At 58.3% G+C, this 18,119-nt stretch overlaps 1 protein-coding gene across 2 annotated transcripts in view; it reads right to left on the reverse strand.

Moving 5' to 3' along the window:
* TMPRSS6 (transmembrane serine protease 6) overlaps nt 1-17,393 on the reverse strand; it is a 38,018-nt gene extending 20,625 nt beyond the window's left edge. The window contains exons 1-7 of one of the 2 annotated variants that reach the window (XM_034643726.1): nt 17,206-17,393; nt 11,368-11,564; nt 6,838-6,971; nt 5,559-5,626; nt 4,825-5,009; nt 4,521-4,562; nt 769-973 (exon numbers count right to left, since the gene is read on the reverse strand). In XM_034643726.1, coding sequence (XP_034499617.1) covers nt 769-973; nt 4,521-4,562; nt 4,825-5,009; nt 5,559-5,626; nt 6,838-6,971; nt 11,368-11,563 — 830 coding nt within the window. In that variant the 5' untranslated portion in view covers nt 11,564; nt 17,206-17,393. The other variant, XM_034643727.1, reaches the window with a different exon arrangement.
* Nucleotides 17,394-18,119: the final 726 nt, after the last annotated feature.

The following is an 18,119-nucleotide window of genomic DNA, read 5'->3' on the forward strand; positions in this document are numbered from 1 at the left end:
CCGCTCCTGCCTGGACGCTGGGCCAGCCCAAGCAAGGCAGAGAAGGGAGCAGCGTGGCGCCCCCCCAGCCCACCCCACCAGCAGCGGTTTCTGGGTATTTAGTGGGCACATTTAACATGTAGTCGTCATGGATGGCATTACTGTGTGTGACAGTCTTGGCACAGACGGTTTGATTGATTGCTTGATTATTTATTTATTTAAGCCGCCTCCACACCCAGCGTGGAGCCCAACACGGGGCTTGAACTCCCTAAGACCCTAAGACCAAGCTCTGAGCTGAGATCAAGCGTCGGATGCTTAATGGAGCCCCCCAGGCGCCCCGCAGCTGGTTGGATTTAAATCCTCACCATAACCCTGCAACGTGGGTGTGATTGTGCACTCATTTTACAAGTGAGGAAACAGAGGCTCAGAGAGGCAAAGCCACTTGCCTTAGGACATGCAGCTAAGAAGCAACAGAGCCGGGGGATGCCAGACTCTGAAGCATTCTAACAAGCCACGTCACCTCCCAGAGCGGACCTGAGGGGTCGTCTAGTACAACTGCTTTGTTACAGGTGGGGGAAACTGAGGCTCAGGGAGAAGGGAACTGTACACAGCACACAGTCATTTCCAGCCTCCTTTCTCCTTCTCTATGGGCTAGCCTCGCTGTCTCTCAGATTCCAGGTACCAAGGACCAGGGTCACCCAGCCTCTCCTTTCCGGATGCGGGGTGATTTTGACTCCACATCCCCATCCCCTTCCCACCCAACCTCCCATCCACCTTCCCAGGACTCACGAGGTGATGAGCCTCCTCTCCAGGGGCCCAGCCGCGTCATACATGGCCAGCCGGTCCCGGCACTCGGCCAGCTTCCACTCGAGCCGGAGTTTGAGCATGAGGTCCTTGGGGCCCTGCAGGTGCCACAGGCAGCTGGAGGCCAGGTGGTCGGGCCCCTTCAGCCGGAGGACCTGGCCCTGGCCCACGTAGCTGTAGCGGTAGCAGCCTGGAGGAGGGAGAGGGACAGGCCCCCTGACCCCTGTTAGCCAGGAGGAGAGACCCGGGGGGCCAGCTGGTCCTCACCTGGGTGGGGGTGCGGGGAGAGCCGCTGGATGGGGATCAGCCCAAATGGGCTATGTCCCATCTCTCTGTTTCCCTGCTGGTTTGCATGTCCAGTCTCCCCATCCACGCATTCACTCAATGGTCCATTCATTCATTCACTTAGCACTCACTGAGCTCTCCATGCCAGGTGAGTGTCAGAGAGGTCTAGTCACTGCCTGGGAGCACCAAGAACAGCGAGGGCAGGTACAGAGCCCCGCGGTAATAGCTTGGGGAGTAAGGACTCAGAGCCAGGCTGCTGGGCAGGGAAGACCTGGGGGGTGGGGGCAGGATCACAGTGTGAGCAAAGGGCCGGGGGCCAGGGTGGGGTTTGAGGCCAGAGAGCAAGCTGGAGAAGGGAGGCAGGGCCCAGATCACACCGAGGAGAGGAGGTGCTCTCTCCCGCAGCCATGGGGAGCCATGGAGGGTTAGGCAGGGCTGGGACAGGACCAGACTTGGATCACAGACTCCCCTGGCTGCTGGGAGCAACTCTGAGCAGGCTGGGAGACCAGCAAGGTGGCTGTGCTCTAAGAGGAGAAGCGTGGAGAGAAGGGAGCGCGTTCCAGTGGGGTCGGGAGGCCGCCCGGGGTAGAGGAAGCGAGAGCAAGCTGAGGACCAGGAAACGCCGAGATGAAGCAGGTTGCGCTCATTAAGCATTTGATGCCCACCTGCGAGAGGGCTCCATGAACTAGTTGCTGTCAGTGTTCCCGGTTACAGACCTGTGCTGGACAGACCCCGGCTCATCTAACCTTCTCTGGGCCTTGGTTGGCTGCCCTAGAGAATGGGCGCCACGGCACCAGCCTCGCGGGGTGGTCACACGCTCGGGGATGAAGCGTGCTTGCGCGGCTGCCCAGGACCCGGGGCTCGCACTAAGTAGGGGCCCGGTGGGCGCAGTGACTGCTCTATGGGTGGGTGTGGGGCGAGGCGGAGGGCGGGGCTGGGGAGCGCGTCCTGAGACCTGTCACCCTTTGGCTGGCCCCCCTGGAGGTGCAGACAGAGCCAGTCTCATTGGCCGCCCTCACTTCTCACCTGGTTCGCACCCCCACCCCCTCCGCGATGCTTCCTGTCCTGGGGTCGGATCCATGCGCTTGCGGGCAGCGCCCTGCCGCCTACGCCGCTCACGCACGCGCTCACTCATGCAACATCGTTAGGCACCTACTGTGCGTTTGATTTAGGCTCCAGGGACCCGCAGCGAACAAACCATTGCTCCCCTGGAGCGAAAGCATCTCCCTGAAACCTTCCCGTAGCCCATGAGGCCGTGGGGATGTGGGAACGAGCCCCCGGAATGTGCGGGGCAGCCCGGTGTGCAGGGAGCTCCTACACCCCGCCCTGCGGTCCCAGCGCCACCTCCCGTCAGCCGTGTGAGTCTGGGCCAGTGGCTTGGCCACCCGGTTCTGGCAAATGAACCCTACAGTAGCCCTGGATCCCACCGCCTTCTCCCGGTGCCCTGAGGACCAGTGAGGGAATGGAGGTGAACAGGCTTTGCTCAGATGCTGCTGCTTCACCCCCCTCCTCCTGATCCCCGCCCCCCAGCATCCTGACTCCAGTGGGGAGTGGATTTCCCCAGGGGGAGACCTGTGACTCCTGCCAATGGAAGAGACAGGGGAAAGCCTTCTGCTTGTTTCTGGGCGTTAGTCGTCTGTAAATCTTGCTCCAAGTTGATGCTTTGCTTTTGCCATTTTCATAATTACTTTTTTTTTTTTTTGAGGCTAATAAGTGGAGAGGTATGTCCTGGTCTCTGTTGATAACCCAACACATCTTGGGTGACCCCGTTACCTCGGGTCATTGGGAGAAAGTACGTGCACATGTCCAGTGCGTTCTCCTCGCCTGGCCTTCGCTCATTCTGTTCCCTCTGCCCCGAGTGCCCCTTCCTCTTCACTACCTGACAGATTCCTACCTATGTCCCATGTCTAAGTGCGTGCCTGGCCCCTTGAGGGTAGCCAGGACCTCGCCCCACCCAGGCAGGAGCAACTCCCCCCCCCCCCCCCCCCCCCACACCCCCCACACCCAGGGGCAGGGCCCTTCCTCTGCTTTGGAGCATGGCCCCTGGTGTCCATCCCCATCCCCAGGGCGGAACAATTCCCCCTCTCCACTGCCTCTGGGACCTCTATTCTAGCACTGGCACTTGCTGTGATGAGATTCTGTTTATTTGTCTGTCTCTCTCATGGGCTCAGAGCTCCTCCGAGGGCAGGGGTGAGGACACGGTCATCTCGCATCCGCAGAGCAGGCACGGGGCCTGGCATGGGGGAAGTGCTCACGAAGCCCGTATAAAGGATTTGAATTGTCATCCTTGCCCCGTGAGACACTGTGCTCCTGGAGGCCAGGGACGCCGGACGTGCACTGAACCAAATCAAGATAATTACAAGGCAACTGCCGAAAACTTGGGGACACGTGGACAGCCAGCAAGGGCAAGGGCAGCCAGAAGGCTCATCCCAGATCAAGGGTCAGGGCGATGTGAGTAGCAGTGCAGTGTGAGACGATAGAGGGTAGGTAGGGAGGTAGGTGAGAGGTGGATCGGTTTCTCACATTCTCCTTTGAACCAGTTTTACCATTCTACTGGTTCCCTCACTAATAAGTTAAATACATCTTTGATGTGTGCTTGCTACAGTTTTACTTGAGAATCATGATTTTAGCAATTTGAAAACTATACTTTGACCTCATTGCCTCCATCCACCAAGAAAGTGAGCATCTGACTAGCCAGAAGATAAAAGAGGGTATAACGAGGATTTAAATCCTGATTCCTTCCCTGAGAGGGGGCTGATGCCCTCAGCCTGGCCTCAGCTCTGGGTAGAAACTCTAGGTAGCATAAGAAGAATTGGAGAATGTAAGAGCTTGTGCTCAGGACCACAGGGTACAGTAGCACAGGTGGTGCACTGCACAACTTCAGGGGTCCCCAGTCACACAGACTGCAACGTGGACAGTGCTCTCTGGCATTGTGCAGCATGGTGGCCCTGCTGGTACTCGGCTTCCCAGGAGGAAGACCATGGAACCTCTGGGAGGAAAACAGGGTGACTCTGGTAATATGGCATGGGAGTGGGGTTGGAGGACAGGGCAGATGACCCCAGCTAAGAAGGGGAAGGAAAACGTGACTGGAGTATCCTTGAATATGACAGAAACATCTCCAAGATGGGTGGAAATTGAATTCAGGGACAAAAAAGCAGTCCCGTTTCTGTCCACCTAAACCGGCGGCTGACTCTCACACCCCACACGGGCCACGCACGCACGCACGCACACGCACGCACGCACGTGCACGCATACGCGTGCAATGCCCCTCCCCGCACAGGCCCCAGCCTTCCTCAGGACTCATCTCTTAAGTCCACCATGGCACCCCCGGGATCACCCCAGGCCACTGCTCCCTGCGCCCCCCAGAAGCCACGCGGTCCCCTGACGCTTGACCAAGCCGAGCAAAACAGCAACTCAAAAGGAAGTGGAGAGGGAGAAACAAAAGTGCGTACCCAGCGTGGAGTTCAGTGCAACTATGTCTTTCACGCTGGCTTCTGTTAAAAGGAAAGGAACAAACAAATAAACAAAGACCAAAAGTAAATAAAGAAAGCGAAATGAAAAATGAAACTAAAAACAGAAGAGACCATCAGAGCCAGCCTGTCCGAGATGGACCCTGAGTGCCGACCCCTGCCGCGGCCCAGCCTCGGTCCTGGCTCCGGGGTCGCTGGGAGGCCCACCCTGAGAGCGTCCAGCCCCGGCAGGCAGCCTGTGCCACCCTTGGCCACACTGTCCCGCATCGCCCTCCCCAGTACTGACCCAGGATCACCAGGCCCTCGGGGTCCACCTCATACTCGGCCCTGTAGGGGGCGGGGGCCGAGCTGTTGGCCGTGGACAGCAGCTCCTCTACCAGCAGGGCCCGCACCACCTCGGGGCTCAGCATCGGCCGGCGGTGCTCGGGGATTTGGAGGATGAACCAGAAGAAGCAGGTGAGAGGTCCCTCCCTAAGGCAGGCAGAAGCGAGAGGGGCTGGGAAGGCGCCCGAGATCTGGCCCTACCCAGCCAGCCCTCCGCTCCTGTCGGGGGAGACCACCAAGCGTGGCTCACGCCCGCTGCACGCTTCCTACCTCCCAGGCACTGTTGTCTACCTTCATGGAAACCTCCTCACAACCCCCAAGGTGCTCTCTACCTCCCCGTGTCACAGGGAGGGCCTGAAGCACCAGAGGGTAGGGTGTCTGCCACCGATCAGAGGCACAGCGGGGCCACCCCCCACTCCCGCTCCCACCACGGCCTCGCCTAATACGCGCCAGGCCCAAGCACGCAGCAGCCATTGTCTAGCGTGCATCCCTACCGTATCGTTGTGCCCATTCTACGGATGAGGAAACCAAGCTCAGCGAAGGGAGGTCACACACAGGCAGCCAAGTTGCCTTTCCGTGCCTCGGTTTCCCCATTTTTAAAAACAAGGGCATTGCATCAGAAGCCTACAGCAACCCCTCCTATTCTGTGAGTCTAAGGTTCTAGTGAGGGCTGTTTGGGGGGCCAGGGCGACTCACCCAAAGGAGTAGACTGAGCTGGAGTTGTAGTAAGTACCCAGGCGGGTGCTGGCGATGAGCTCCTTGAGCTAGAAGGAGGGGAAGCAAGACCCCCCCGGTGACCATCTGCAGAAACCTCCTTCCTGCCTTGGCGTGCCCTGTGCCCCTCAGGGCAGCCCTACTTACAGGAATCTGCGGGATAGAGGGGCTTGCCTCTGGTCACCTGGCAGGCAGTGGCCACACAGGGAAACGAGCCTCACCCCCATTCTTTTCCCCTCCCCCCGTCCCTAAGCACTGCCCCCCAGTACTGCCCCTCCACCAGCTCTGGCCTACACCAGACCACCCACGGCTCCTCTCCCTCTTGTCAAAAGTCACCCCTCAACTCTGGAAAGCCCCACTTGGCTCCGGAGTCCACTGCTCACTCCCAGCCACCAGCCACCAGCCACAGGAGCTCAGCTGGTCGGTGTGCGCACACGGTCAAGTCCAGGGCTGATGGCAGGACAGGGCCACAGGACTGTTTGCTTGTAAAGCACTTTGAACAGCAGAGAAATAATGTCCACATCATTTCATTCACTCCTCAACCCTCTGGATAGGCACTGTCCTCATCCGCTTTTCAGAGGATGGAAGCTAGCCTTGGGTGGGTCACCCGGAAGCAAGGACAAGGACGTGGGGAGAGGGGTTTATTTGGAGGTAACTCTGGAGAACACCAGTGGGGGGTGAGGAAGACGGACCGGAAGGGGGGCAGCCATCGTGGCTGTGAAGGAGCAGGACAGAGCCGTGGGCAGCTGAGACAGAGACTGACACGGAGCTCTGGGAGAGAGTGGGGGCATCCTCAGAACTGTCCCCTCACCAAGGCTAAGGGAGCCGGGTTATTGATCCACCCAAGGGTTGTTCCTAGGGCTAACCACTCCTCAGCACTTCCGGCCTGTCCTACTGGGCAGGGTGCAGTCCCACAGCAGAAGGATGGAAGATGCTGGCAGCCAGAGACCCTCCCCAGGGCAGGAAAACATTGCCTTGGATGGGAGGGCACGGGGCTAGGTCCTGACAGCGTCCTTGCACTGCCCTGTCTTCCCCCCACTTCCACTGCTAGTATGTGGCACAATCACAATTTAATCTGAGTGCCTTTGACCCCAGAGCCCACTACCTTTCCCACCACCCTAGGCCACATCCCCTTCCATCATGCCTGGACCAGGACTCTGCTCCCAGGACGTGCTCTGAAGGGACTGACCCATCGGCTTGGCATGATCAGGGCAGACCCCCACCCCTCCCCACCCTGCCCATCCCTTCAGTCCTTCCCTACCATCTTCTGGGCTTTGGCAGTTTCACTGCGGAAGGCGCTGGACTCCCGGCGGGCGAGGTCCTGGGAGAAGTGGCGATTGAGCACGCGGAGGCTGCCGGAATACACCTGGCTGACCGTCACCTCCGCCTTGTACCCTGCCCAGGACACAACCGACAAGGTCAACCAAGGGGGCTGCCGGTGGAGGCTCCTGTCTCCCCCACGCCTTCTCCTGCCACCCAAACCCCCAGCTCAGCCTCCAGCATCTTGGGCCTCTGAGGCACAGCCGTCATCATCATCTCTGTGACTGTCGCCATGTCACCCGGTGTATTTAGTGACAGGGAGGAAAGAGGCCCATAGATGGACCGTATCCTGAAGGCTCCTAGTCAGAAGCTGATGTAATCATCAGTCCAGGATATAGATGACATGAAAGCCAGGAAACCCACAGGGCCCAGAAGGTCAAATTTGTGGGTTAGCACCTCTATGCACCCTTCCATTCCCCAGGGTGTTCCGGCCTCACCTACCATGTGGGGCACGCTCATTAACCAAGACAGCTGCATCTCCCCCTGCAGAGCTGCCCATGCTGGGTAAGACAGGCATGACTCCAGTGACCTCACAGCACACAGGCCCATCTATGAGGCCTGCAAGGGGAGCCCAAGGTGCCACTTAGGGAACATGACAAAGAAACTGGGCCTGGGTCTGGGTGACAGTCCCGCCGAGATGGGAGGATTGGAGCATCCATTGGGAAGAGGGGAGGAAGGGAAGTACCTTCAGGGCAGAGGGAAAACATATGCAGAGGGATAATGGTGAGGACTGGGCAGAGGGATAATGGTGAGGACTGGGTTAAAAAACCTCTTTGGCTGGAGCCATCAGATAAGGGGAGGGGCGACAAGAGGCAGGGACCTCAGTGGAGCAGGATTTGGGTCTTTACCTGCACCAAAGGAAACCGCAAAAGGTTTAAGATCGGGGATGACGTCATCAGATTTCCACTTTGTAAAGACCCATTTTTTGCTGATGTGAAGAGACTGATTCTTAGCCGTGGGCGTATTCCCCTAGTCATTCATTTACGCATTCATTCAATAAATGCTACTTAAGAACCTACTACGTTAGGGACCGGTCTAAAGCACTCAGGAATACAGCCGTATGACAATGAATAAAACAATACAGAAAAAAAGAACCCTGCCCTTAAGAGCTTGTAGTTTAGCGAGAAAGTCAGACAATAAACGAGCATAGTATACAACATATTAGAGGTATAAGTGTCCTGGGAGTCAGGGAGGGGGGCTGTCACATGGAGGCCAGGGAAGAGGATGATGATGTCAGTTACGTGAATGTTAATCTATAGAAAGAGTGGTCCAGGCAGAGGGACCAGCCAGTGCAAAGGCCCTGAGGCAGGAGATCATCTGGTGGATCTGAGAAACAGCAAAGAGTGAAGGAGAGGAAAGCAGGAAGCGATGAGAAGGGGGAGAGGGCAGTCGCACAAAGTCTAGCCGACCATGGAGGGGGGGACTTTGTTTTGACTGTGGGAGGTTTCAGCAGAGAGGTTAGGGGCTTTGTGATGCTTTCTGAAATGATCCCTTGCTATTGTGTGGAGAACAGCCTCTCAGGAAGCAAGGGCAGAAGCAAGGAGACCCGCAGGAAGCTCCTGCCATCATCCATCCTGCTGGAGAAGCCCGAGAAGCAGCAGCTATGAGCTGGGAGAAAAGAAATGTGGGGCCCCCTGGAAGCCAAGGGAGGAAAGGGTTTCAAGGAGGAGGGAGTGAGGTGCCCGGTCAAGTGTTGCCGATGGTTGGGATGCAATGAGGACTGGGGCTGGCCATCGGATCTAGCAAGCCGACGATTGGCAACCTTGGTAAGCACCCTTGGAGGGGGGGCGGGGAGCCAGCTGGGAAACCTGCACGAGGGGCTGGGGGTACAGAATTGGAGACAGCTCTTTCAAGAAGTCTGCTGCCAGGGGAAGCAGAGAAATGGGGGGCACCAGCGGGATTTGGTGCAGGGAGCAAGGAGTGTGCTTGTAAGGGAAGGGCCACTGCGGGAGCCCGGCCACCGCGCTGGAGGACAGCTGCCTTTGGAAGGGGCAGGGACGGTTCATCCGTGGGGGACGGGGCAGGAGGGCAGATCTCATGGGTGCATCTGGAAAGGTGTGTGGCCAGCATCCATGGGGCTTGTCTTCTGAATGGTTCCATTTACCCGTTGAAACAGGAGGCAAAATGTGTGTGTGTGGGTGTGGGTGTGGGTGGGGGGGGAGGTTTGGGAAGAAAGAATGAACTGTCAGCCAGGAGAGCAGGAGGGGGAAGGTACGAGGAAGATGCAACTGGGCAGTATTAAGGGTTCCCAGCACAAGCAGAAGATACCCTGGGGCCTGGGCCTACCCGCGGTGCGGGACAGAGCCAGCTGTCACCCCCGCCTCTCCTCTCGGGCCCCTTTCTGCGTCAGACTGCCACTCAACCAGTCGTTGGCAACTCACTTTGGGCTTCTCCTGTGCCCGTAGACTAGGTCCCTTTCTCTCCCCTTCTAGATGCATCTCTTTGTCTTTGCCCAGTTCCCGGTAACCAGAGCCCAGCCTGAGCCTGGGCAGGAGGGAGCCCTCAAACAGCTCCTTAAGTGCCGCCTTTACCCTAAATCCCTTTGGGGGTGCAGCAGTTGGCTTCCCCCAGCTGAGGCTTTGCAGCGCTCACCCCCTGGGTCCTCAGCCCCATGGAGCACCCACTCCCTGAGGGGTGATTCACCCCTGGAGCACAGTCAGGAGAAATTAGACTTCGCAAAGAAAGACAATTGGCAGTTGAGTTCCTGGCCTTCCAGCCTGACAGCGAGGTTTACCCCAAAGGCTAATTATCTGGCTGCCTAAGGAGGCCTTGGCGGCCCTGCGCTATTTGGGGTGCTGGCTTCCTGCCGGTGGTGAAATGCACACAGCTTCCACCACCACCACCCCCCGCCCCCGCCCACATGACTCTCTGTCGGCTCTGAGGCTCGGAGCAGGTTCACGGTCCCCTCTGAGCTACGGCAGGTAGGTCTGCGGCAGGCCTGGGCCCAGGGGCCGATTCCAGACCTCCCCTACGCCAACGGCCTCTGGAGCTGGGCCAAGGGTCAACCTGATGATACTCCAAAATGAGTCCCTATTCCTTTCAAAGGGCCTGAAATTCCGCCAGTACAAATATTTATGGAAAGGCTCTGATCCCTTGGGCAAGGTGCATTGTCTCCACCATGGCTCCCCGGGGCCCGCAGCTTCCTCTGTCCTAGCCCATGCCATGCTTTATGGTGAGGGCAGGGGCTATCTGCAGAGCCTGTCCCAGAGCCTGGGGCACAGAAGGTGCCTGGTACTGAACATGTGAATATGCATGAGTGAATGAGTCTTCCGCAGCAGCAGCGTAGGGGAATGTTTTCATCGGCACCTTCTAATGCGCTTTATCCATCCCTTCCCATTGCCAAGAGCAGAAGGAATGATGTATACTCTGCATCGGTTTCGGAGGAGGACATAGTAGGAGCTCAAGAGTGTTTATTGAGGGGCGCCTGGGTGGCGCAGAGGTTAAGCATCTGCCTTCGGCTCAGGGCGTGATCCCGGAGTCCTGGGATCGAGCCGCACATCAGGCTCCTCCACTGGGAGCCTGCTTCTTCCTCTCCCACTCCCCCTGCTTGTGTTCCCTCTCTCACTGGCTGTCTCTATCTCTGTCAAATGAATAAATTAAAAAAAAAATCTTAAAAAAAAGTATTTATTGAATGAATGAATGGATGAATGGATGAATGAATGAATGAACGAATCCATGCATGCAAGAATGAATGAATGGAAGGATAGACAAATGGACCCAGGATATGGACCAGGTGCTTCCGAGGCTCCAGGGGACTAGTTGAGGGCTGTGATACCAGAGGGGGAGGCCAGATTCAGGACAAGGGAGGGGCCCCGGGCTGCCTGCTTGGGACACTCTTGATCCCCTTTCATTGCGTGTTGAATTGCAAACGTGCCCGAGCTGGGATATGAAAGCCAGCTCTGTGCAAGGACACCCCCCCTGGGTACTCGAGTCCTGTGTCTCCCTCCCCTTTTTCCCCACTCATGCTGGGGCCCTGGAGACCCAGAGGTGACAGAGCTGTGGTCCCCACCCTAGAAAAGTTCTCAGGTTGGGCTCAAGTGAGCAGAGGCGCTAACTCGTGCCAGGCATCACCGGCGCCACTGAGCCTCCTCCCATGAGCCAACTGGCTCCGAGCCCAGGGGCAACCCAGGAGGGCTTCAGGCAAGGGGAGGCAATGTTTACACTCCTTCTACTCGGTGGTTCACAAGAGTGGGGTGCTGTGAGAGCACTCCTTTCCCCAGCTGGTGGGAGCTGGGGGCACTTGGGTCCAGCAAGGAACTTGCACTTCGCCAGAGCCCCAGGACCTAGAACATAGGTGCGGTAGCTCTCCCATCTCCCAGGACAGAAGGAAGACTCAGAAAGGAAGTGCCTTGCCCAAGTTCACGCACTGTGTTGCTAGGCATTGCTGGGCCTGGAATTCTGTCTTGCTACACCCCCCACAGCCATCCCAAGTCCTCGCCAGCTGCCTCGCCCAAAAGGGCCCCCCGCTTACCTAGGAAATACCAGAGCAGGACCCCCACTGAAGCCAGCACAACAAGGGCCAGCCACAGCGGCGCCAGGCGGAGGTAGTCCCGGGCTTTTCTCTTGGAGTCCTCAGGAGTCTTGAACATCCCCTCCGGCTCTGCCTCCTCTCCGTCACCTCCATCACCCTGTCCGCCCGCTGCCTGGGGCGCCTCGGCCACGGGCATCCTGGTGGAGAAACAGACCAGGCTTGGAAATGGCCTGACATCTGCAAAGGAGCTTTTGCCAAGATCCATGGTGCACGGAAGTAAGACAGCATCCCCGCCTCTCGGACAGGAAGATCCTAACTCCAGGAACCAGTGATCGAGAGTGGGCCCCAAGCAGCTCGGAGGAGGAAAGCAAACCTCAGAGCGGCTCGCTCCAGAGGGCACGCAGTAGAGCCGGACCATGTCTGGCTGGGGAGCCCCCATCTCTGCAGCTGTACCAGCCCCTCTATGGTCAGAGGACAGATGGAGGTTTCAGTGCCCGAGCCCACCTCCCCCCCGGAGATTATTTCCACACCTGGAATATGTGGAGTACAAATGTCTATAAACCAGCTCCTCGTGCCTCTGGCTTTCCTTCTGCTGGGTGCTTTTCCTCCCTCTTGGTTCTCCAAAGTACAGCTTCCCAAAATACTGATGACTTCCGTTCGCTTAGGTCCTCCCCCGGCAGCCCCCTGAGCCAGCGCCGTGCTGGGCCAAGGAGCTGTCCTTCCAGGAGTCCCATCCCTCTGGTCTCCCCACCCCGCCGGAGGTCTCCTCGGGACAGAGAAGGAGGCACAAACTACCAGTCACTGATCGCCTATGGAACGCATTTCATTTCATCCTCTGGTCACCCAGGGACGTGGGGACTGTTGTCCCCACGCACTCTTCTTCCTCAGGTCCACTCTGCACAGATACGTGACGCGTACTATCTTGCTTGAACCTCCAAACGCCTTTCAAGGCTCTGTACCCATTGGACAGAGGAGGAAACTGAGACCCGGAGTGTTTTAGCCGCAACTCAGTCCGGGGTGTTCCTAGCCTCTTTCTCCCAATGTGATTGGAATATCTGTCACTTGTTATCAGCCCCATTGTACAGATGAAAAAACTGAACCCTGGAGACTAAGCCCCTGGCCCAGGGTCACACAGCGGGAAAGCGGGGGTGGGGGGGCCAAGTCCAGGTGTCTGACCGCCTGCTCCTCCCACCACCCTGGGCTGCTTCCTGTTCAATGAGCTGTTAATGAACAATCATGATTTAATAATAACTGAGTGACTCCCCTCTCAGTGCCCTGAGTCTGCAGCTGTGTCTTCAGATGCCCCCTTCCCCCCTTCCCCCGCCAAAAAGCTGCTCAGCTTCTCAGGCAGGTTTTCCCACGGCACAGAGAAGGCCCTCCAGCCACCCACCCACCAGCAGAGCGAGGATTCTAGACCACCGAGAAGTTGCCTCTTATGCATCCGTAAATGCTGCGGGGGCTTTAATATACATCCCTGATGTGTATGTGGGTCTGGGCAGTGGGGTCTCCTTGGAGCCATGTCTTCGGTTTTTACACAGTGGGTTTTCTGAACATGGGGCTCCTCAGTGAAGGTCGAAGTCCTTCTACCTGAATTCAAGGGGCCTCCTGGCCCTCCTCCCTGCTTCCCTGCTCCCTGTCGCTCCTCCTAGCATTGCTCTGGCACCCAGCCACCGTGACCCTCTCTGTCCCCACCCAGTGCAAGGGAGGAGGGACTGCTTGTAATTCTCAGCTGCCTGAGACCCCCTCCACCCCAGGACATCAGCACACATGGGGCAGGCCCTGCTGGCTTTCGTGGGGCCACAGCACAGGAGGGTACATATCCTGCAATGGCGGGGACAGCCCCGCCCGCTGCCCAAAGTGTCCACAGCAAAGAGAAACAGCCTGCCCCGACAAGTTGAGCGGGGCTAGATCGGGGTGCACCCAGGGGACAGGCCGGCTCCTTGCCTTCTCTCAGCCCAGGTCCACCCCTTCTGCCCCAGGTGGCCACACCTCTGGTTTACTCTTGAGTCTGGATCACTAACAAGCTATTTCAGGATGACTCACAGAGCCTTGGGGACATTTGTTTCAACTGTTTTCTACATACTGTCTCATGCACACCTACAGAGACCCTGTGGACCTAGGTTCTTCTATTACCCCCATTCTACAGATGAGGAAGTTTGAGGCACAGAGAGGTTGAGCGGCTTGGCCAAGGTCTCCCCGTTGGTTAGCAGCAGAGCCACGTTGCAAAACCAAGCGGTGTGTCTCCAGAGTAGCGTCTTCAGCCCTACGCTCCACTGCCTCCCACATCACCAGGGTACAGGCGGGGAAAATGAGGCACAGAGAAAGTCAGACGTCTATTAGAGGAGGCGCCAAGGGGAGCAGTCCAAGGTAGGAGGTTCGGTAGGCCTCCCCTCCCTTCTTCTCTGGTCTGGGAGGACGGTGAGCATCTCAGAGGAGCCCATTTCTAGAAAAGCCACTGTGTAAAAACCCAAGATAAGATACAGCCCAAGGTGAGGGGGTGCAGTTCACCTGGGCTCCCCATCACCTCCCACCTGGACTCCTGGGGTGGCCTCCTCCCTGGACTTGCTGTCTCTCATCTCCTCCTCCTGCATGTCCTCACATTGTCGCCAGACAGCCCTCCCTGCCCACCGCCAGCCACCCACCACCACTCAGAATCCCCTTGTGGCTAACAGCCACCCTGATGGCTAACTGCCATCAGGCACATCACCCTGCGTGCCTACAAAACCACAACTTTGTGCCGCCCCACCCTCTGCCCGAGGACTGCAGGGATTCCCTAAAGGCCCGCGTGCAAGGCCACAGGAGCCGGGGATGGGTCCCTAGGCCCTGGGTGGTAAGCGGCCTCCTCGCCTGGGCAGCCCTGGGTCAGATCAGCAGTATGCCTGGCTTGTGTGTGTATGTACTCTTTAAAGACTTCTTTATTTATTTGAGAAAGAGAGAGCGTACCGGGGTGGGGGCAGAGAAACAGAGAGAATCTCAAGCAGACTCCCTGCTGGGGGTGGAGTCTGAGGAGGGGCTCCACGAGATCAGCACCCAAGCCGAAACCAGGAGTCGGACGCTCAACCCACTGAGCCACCCGGCGCCCCTAGTATGCCTGCCTTTGGCTCTGTTTCTCTCCCCCTACAGGAAACACGGGTCTGTGTCTCATTCACCCCTGCTTTCCCATAGAACCCAGGACAGGCCCTGCTGCATGAAAGAAAAGAGTGAATGGCTAGGGTCTCCAGACTCCTGGTGCAGTACTCTCTCCTACGCATTCCCACCTCCAGGAAGCTGGACTTGGGAGGCTAGGGGCTGGGGCTTACATGCCTTGTCTGCATATGGAGGCCTGGTTTTGGTTACTGAACCATTCCATTTTTGTCAGGCACCTGCTTCATGCAGGCTCTGCTCTGGGCGGGGGGCGGGGGGCATACTGGGGGACAGGAGACCTCTCTCCAGTCCTCTTGGGGCTGATAGCCCAGCAGGAGATGGGCAGTGGTGACCGTTGAGTGCCGTGAAGATGACCCACCGCTCTTGTCTTTTACTATTATACTGTCCTCCCCTGAGTTGGCCAACTCCCTGCTGACCTCTCCCCCTACCCCCATTATTTCGAGGGTCCAGTCTATCAGAAAGGTTTTTGGCTCTACCTTCCAACTGCCCCCAGAACCCAACCCCTTCCTGGCACCTCTATGGCTCCCACCATCTTCCAGGTCAATATCATCTGTCACCTTGACCACTGCAATAGCCAGCTGCCTGCTCATGCTCTCCAGCGAATTCCCACACGACCACCGGAGTGGACTTTTCACCGTGTGCCCTGCTCATGGGTCTCACATGGCTCCCGTCCACCTAGAACAGAGCCCAAAGCCCAGATCCCAGCCCACAAGGGCCTGGGTGACATGGCCCTGGTCTTTCTGTCCTCTCCCACCCTCCACTGCAGCCACTCCCGGCTCCTTGCCAGACCTTCCACAGATCAAGTGCGTGCTGCCTCAGGGCCTTTGTACTTGCTGTTCCCTCGGCCAGGAGCGCTTTTCCTTCCATTTGCCCCATGGCCTGCTCCTTTCCCTCCTTCACGTCTTTGCTCCAATTTCTTCGTAGCACTTCTCAGGCCCTCAATTGCATGATAGGCTTCCATGTCCTTTGTCTGTCTCCTCTCTGGCTGTAAGTGACACGAGCAGGGGCGTATGCTGCTCCCCGCTGCGTGCCCTGCTCCGACGGCAGAGCTTGGCACCCCATCATCGTTGTCGAGCCACTGAATGCTAGGATCCCAGCTCCTTCCCAACAGCTGGAGGGTGCTGTGGGCACGTGTGGCCTGGCCTTCTTTCTCCCCGCTCCCTCTTCTCCCCTCTGGCACCCCAGTGACACTGGACGTGTCGGCTATCCGTTCTATCAATACACAGATGGGAGAAAACTTCTACAGAGCAAGGGCTCGTAGCATGAAGAACGTCACATGGATTGTTTCTTGAACCCTGAAAATTCCTACCCATGTCACCTGGCTTTCCCACACACTCTTCCTTCTGCCTGGGCTGCCCTCCTCTGCCTTGGCCAGCTCCCAGCTGACCCCTGCACACCTCAGCCCAGCTCCCACCTCTTCCTGGCAGCTCTCCCAGAGGGCCCAGCAGCTGCCTCTCTTGAAGCGTCCTGGGCCACCCCCATCACTGCGCCCTTCACCATGGGGGCATCCCCTGCCCCCGGATGGTGAGCCCCTTGGAAGGAGAGGCTGGACTTGGCCCAAGCTTCTTCTCTGACCCCAGCACCTGGCCCCCTCCCTGACACCTGTTCCTCCTGCTCTCTGACCACTGGAGTGTCCTCAGTCTGCGCCACGGAAGCAGAACTCCCGGGGTGGGGGGCTGGACTTCCTCCCACCTGCGGGCGCTTTGCTGGGCAATGCCGCCAGCCACATTCTCCTTCAGCCTCCAGTAGCCGGGGATGTGTGCTTCGTTATCTTTATTTCATAGCTGGGGAAAATGAGGTACAGAGACATAAAATGACTTGCCAGGGTCATTCATCCGAGGCAGGGCACAGCGAGGAGGAACAGAACCAGAAACCTGATCTAGGGCCACGGGAGGCAGCTTCCAGAGAGGCCGCCCCAGGGCCTAGAGTAGATCCCTGCTACAAGCCATTTCGTGTGTGCCCAAGTGTGGGGCTGTGTGCATGGAAATCCCTTCCACAAGCGCAAATGCATTACAAATGCGTACATGGGTGTGCACAGACTGAGACCCATGGAGGTACCCCCACACCTGCCTGTGACCCACAAACTCATGGATGCATTGCTCACACTTCACACATGTGTGCACGTGCAAGAGCGTGTGCACGTGCAAGAGCGTGCGCACCCTCACTCATGCACACACACACGCACGCACGCAGAGCCAGCTGCATTCAGTCTGGACCTGGGAGCTAAGGGTCCCTGGTTCAGCGCAGCGTCAGGCTCGGGGCCAGACTCCCACACCAGGAAGCCCAGGGAGGAATGCGGGCTCGGAGGGGGGCACGTCCAGCCTCGCAGAGTGAGGGTGGGGTGCTCAGCCTGGCAAACCGGTGTCTCCCCTCCGCCCAGTCCCTGCTTCAGAGTCCACCAGCCCCACCTGAACCCAGGCCTGCCAGCACCCCAAACCTGCAGCCCCTCCACGGCCCCTGCGCCTGTCCATACGCCTGGCCTCATGACACCCTGTCCTGCCTCAGTCCCGGCCCTGTGGCCCCTCGCCTTCTGCTTACCCAGTCACTGCCTGGCCAATGGGGCCCTGCCGATCTTGGCCTTAGAGCAGGGCCGATGGCTCCAGCCCCAGGGAGACAGGCCTGGCTCTCCGAATGGACACCGTCACCGGGTCATTCTTGGATCCCGGTCCCCTGTTCTGGAGGCCCCTCGCTTACCTTTGGGAGTGCCAGGTGGGTGCCGGGCCGGCACGCAGGCCCCAGAGCCTCTGTTTGTCCAGGCCAAGGTCTCCCTACCCCCCACCCAGCCTCCCTGGGCTGGATCAATGGCCCAGAGCCATGGCCAGGGTGTCTGGCCCTTGTCCCCTGTGGCCTGTGGCCCCAGGCTCCATGGGCCTTCTGCCGGGTTCAGGTCGGCACTGTGACTGAGCATAGGTAAACAGGCCGGCTGGAGGCAGGAGCCAGGCACGGCCCGCCCCGCCCCACCCCGCCCCGTGGGCACCCCGGAGGCTTGCGGGCAGGTGCGGGAGATCCGAGCTCTCCCCTGAGGCCTGTTGCCTGGTGACATTCCTGCCTGGTTACAGTCCCTGGTCCCCTAGAGCAGGAGGTGGGGGTGGTTGAGGATGGGGGTCGGGGATGGCTGTGCAGAGGGGCCCGTGCTGTGGGGCAGGGGCTCTCAGGGGTCTCCTTACCGAGACTGGTGAGACCAGAGGGTCCGGTGGCCAGAGAGAGAATGGGAGGCCCACGAGCTCCGGGGACAGAAAAGGAGAAAGTGGGGTGGGGGTGGGGTTCGATCCTATTTTCTGTTCTGCTGGAAATTATTTGAATTACCCCATGGTTCTCTAGAGCTGTGCTCTCCGTTTTGGTGGCCACTGGCCACCCGTGGCTTTTGGGCCCCTGGGATGCAGCCAGTCTGACCCGAGATGCGCTTCGTGGGAAAGATACGCAGTTGGTCTCAAAGACAGTGCAAACAGGGAACGTAAAACATCCCAACAAGAATTTTTACATCGATGACCTGTCAAAATGACAGCATGGTGGCTATATTGGATTCAGTAAAAACATGGCTAAAATTCAATTCCCCTGCTTCTCTCTATATTTTGTAGCGTGGCTCCTAGCCCGCTGAGCTCACACGT

The sequence above is a fragment of the Ailuropoda melanoleuca genome, chromosome 15 (genome assembly GCF_002007445.2).
Source record: "Ailuropoda melanoleuca isolate Jingjing chromosome 15, ASM200744v2, whole genome shotgun sequence".
In the NCBI taxonomy this organism is placed as follows: domain Eukaryota; kingdom Metazoa; phylum Chordata; class Mammalia; order Carnivora; family Ursidae; genus Ailuropoda; species Ailuropoda melanoleuca.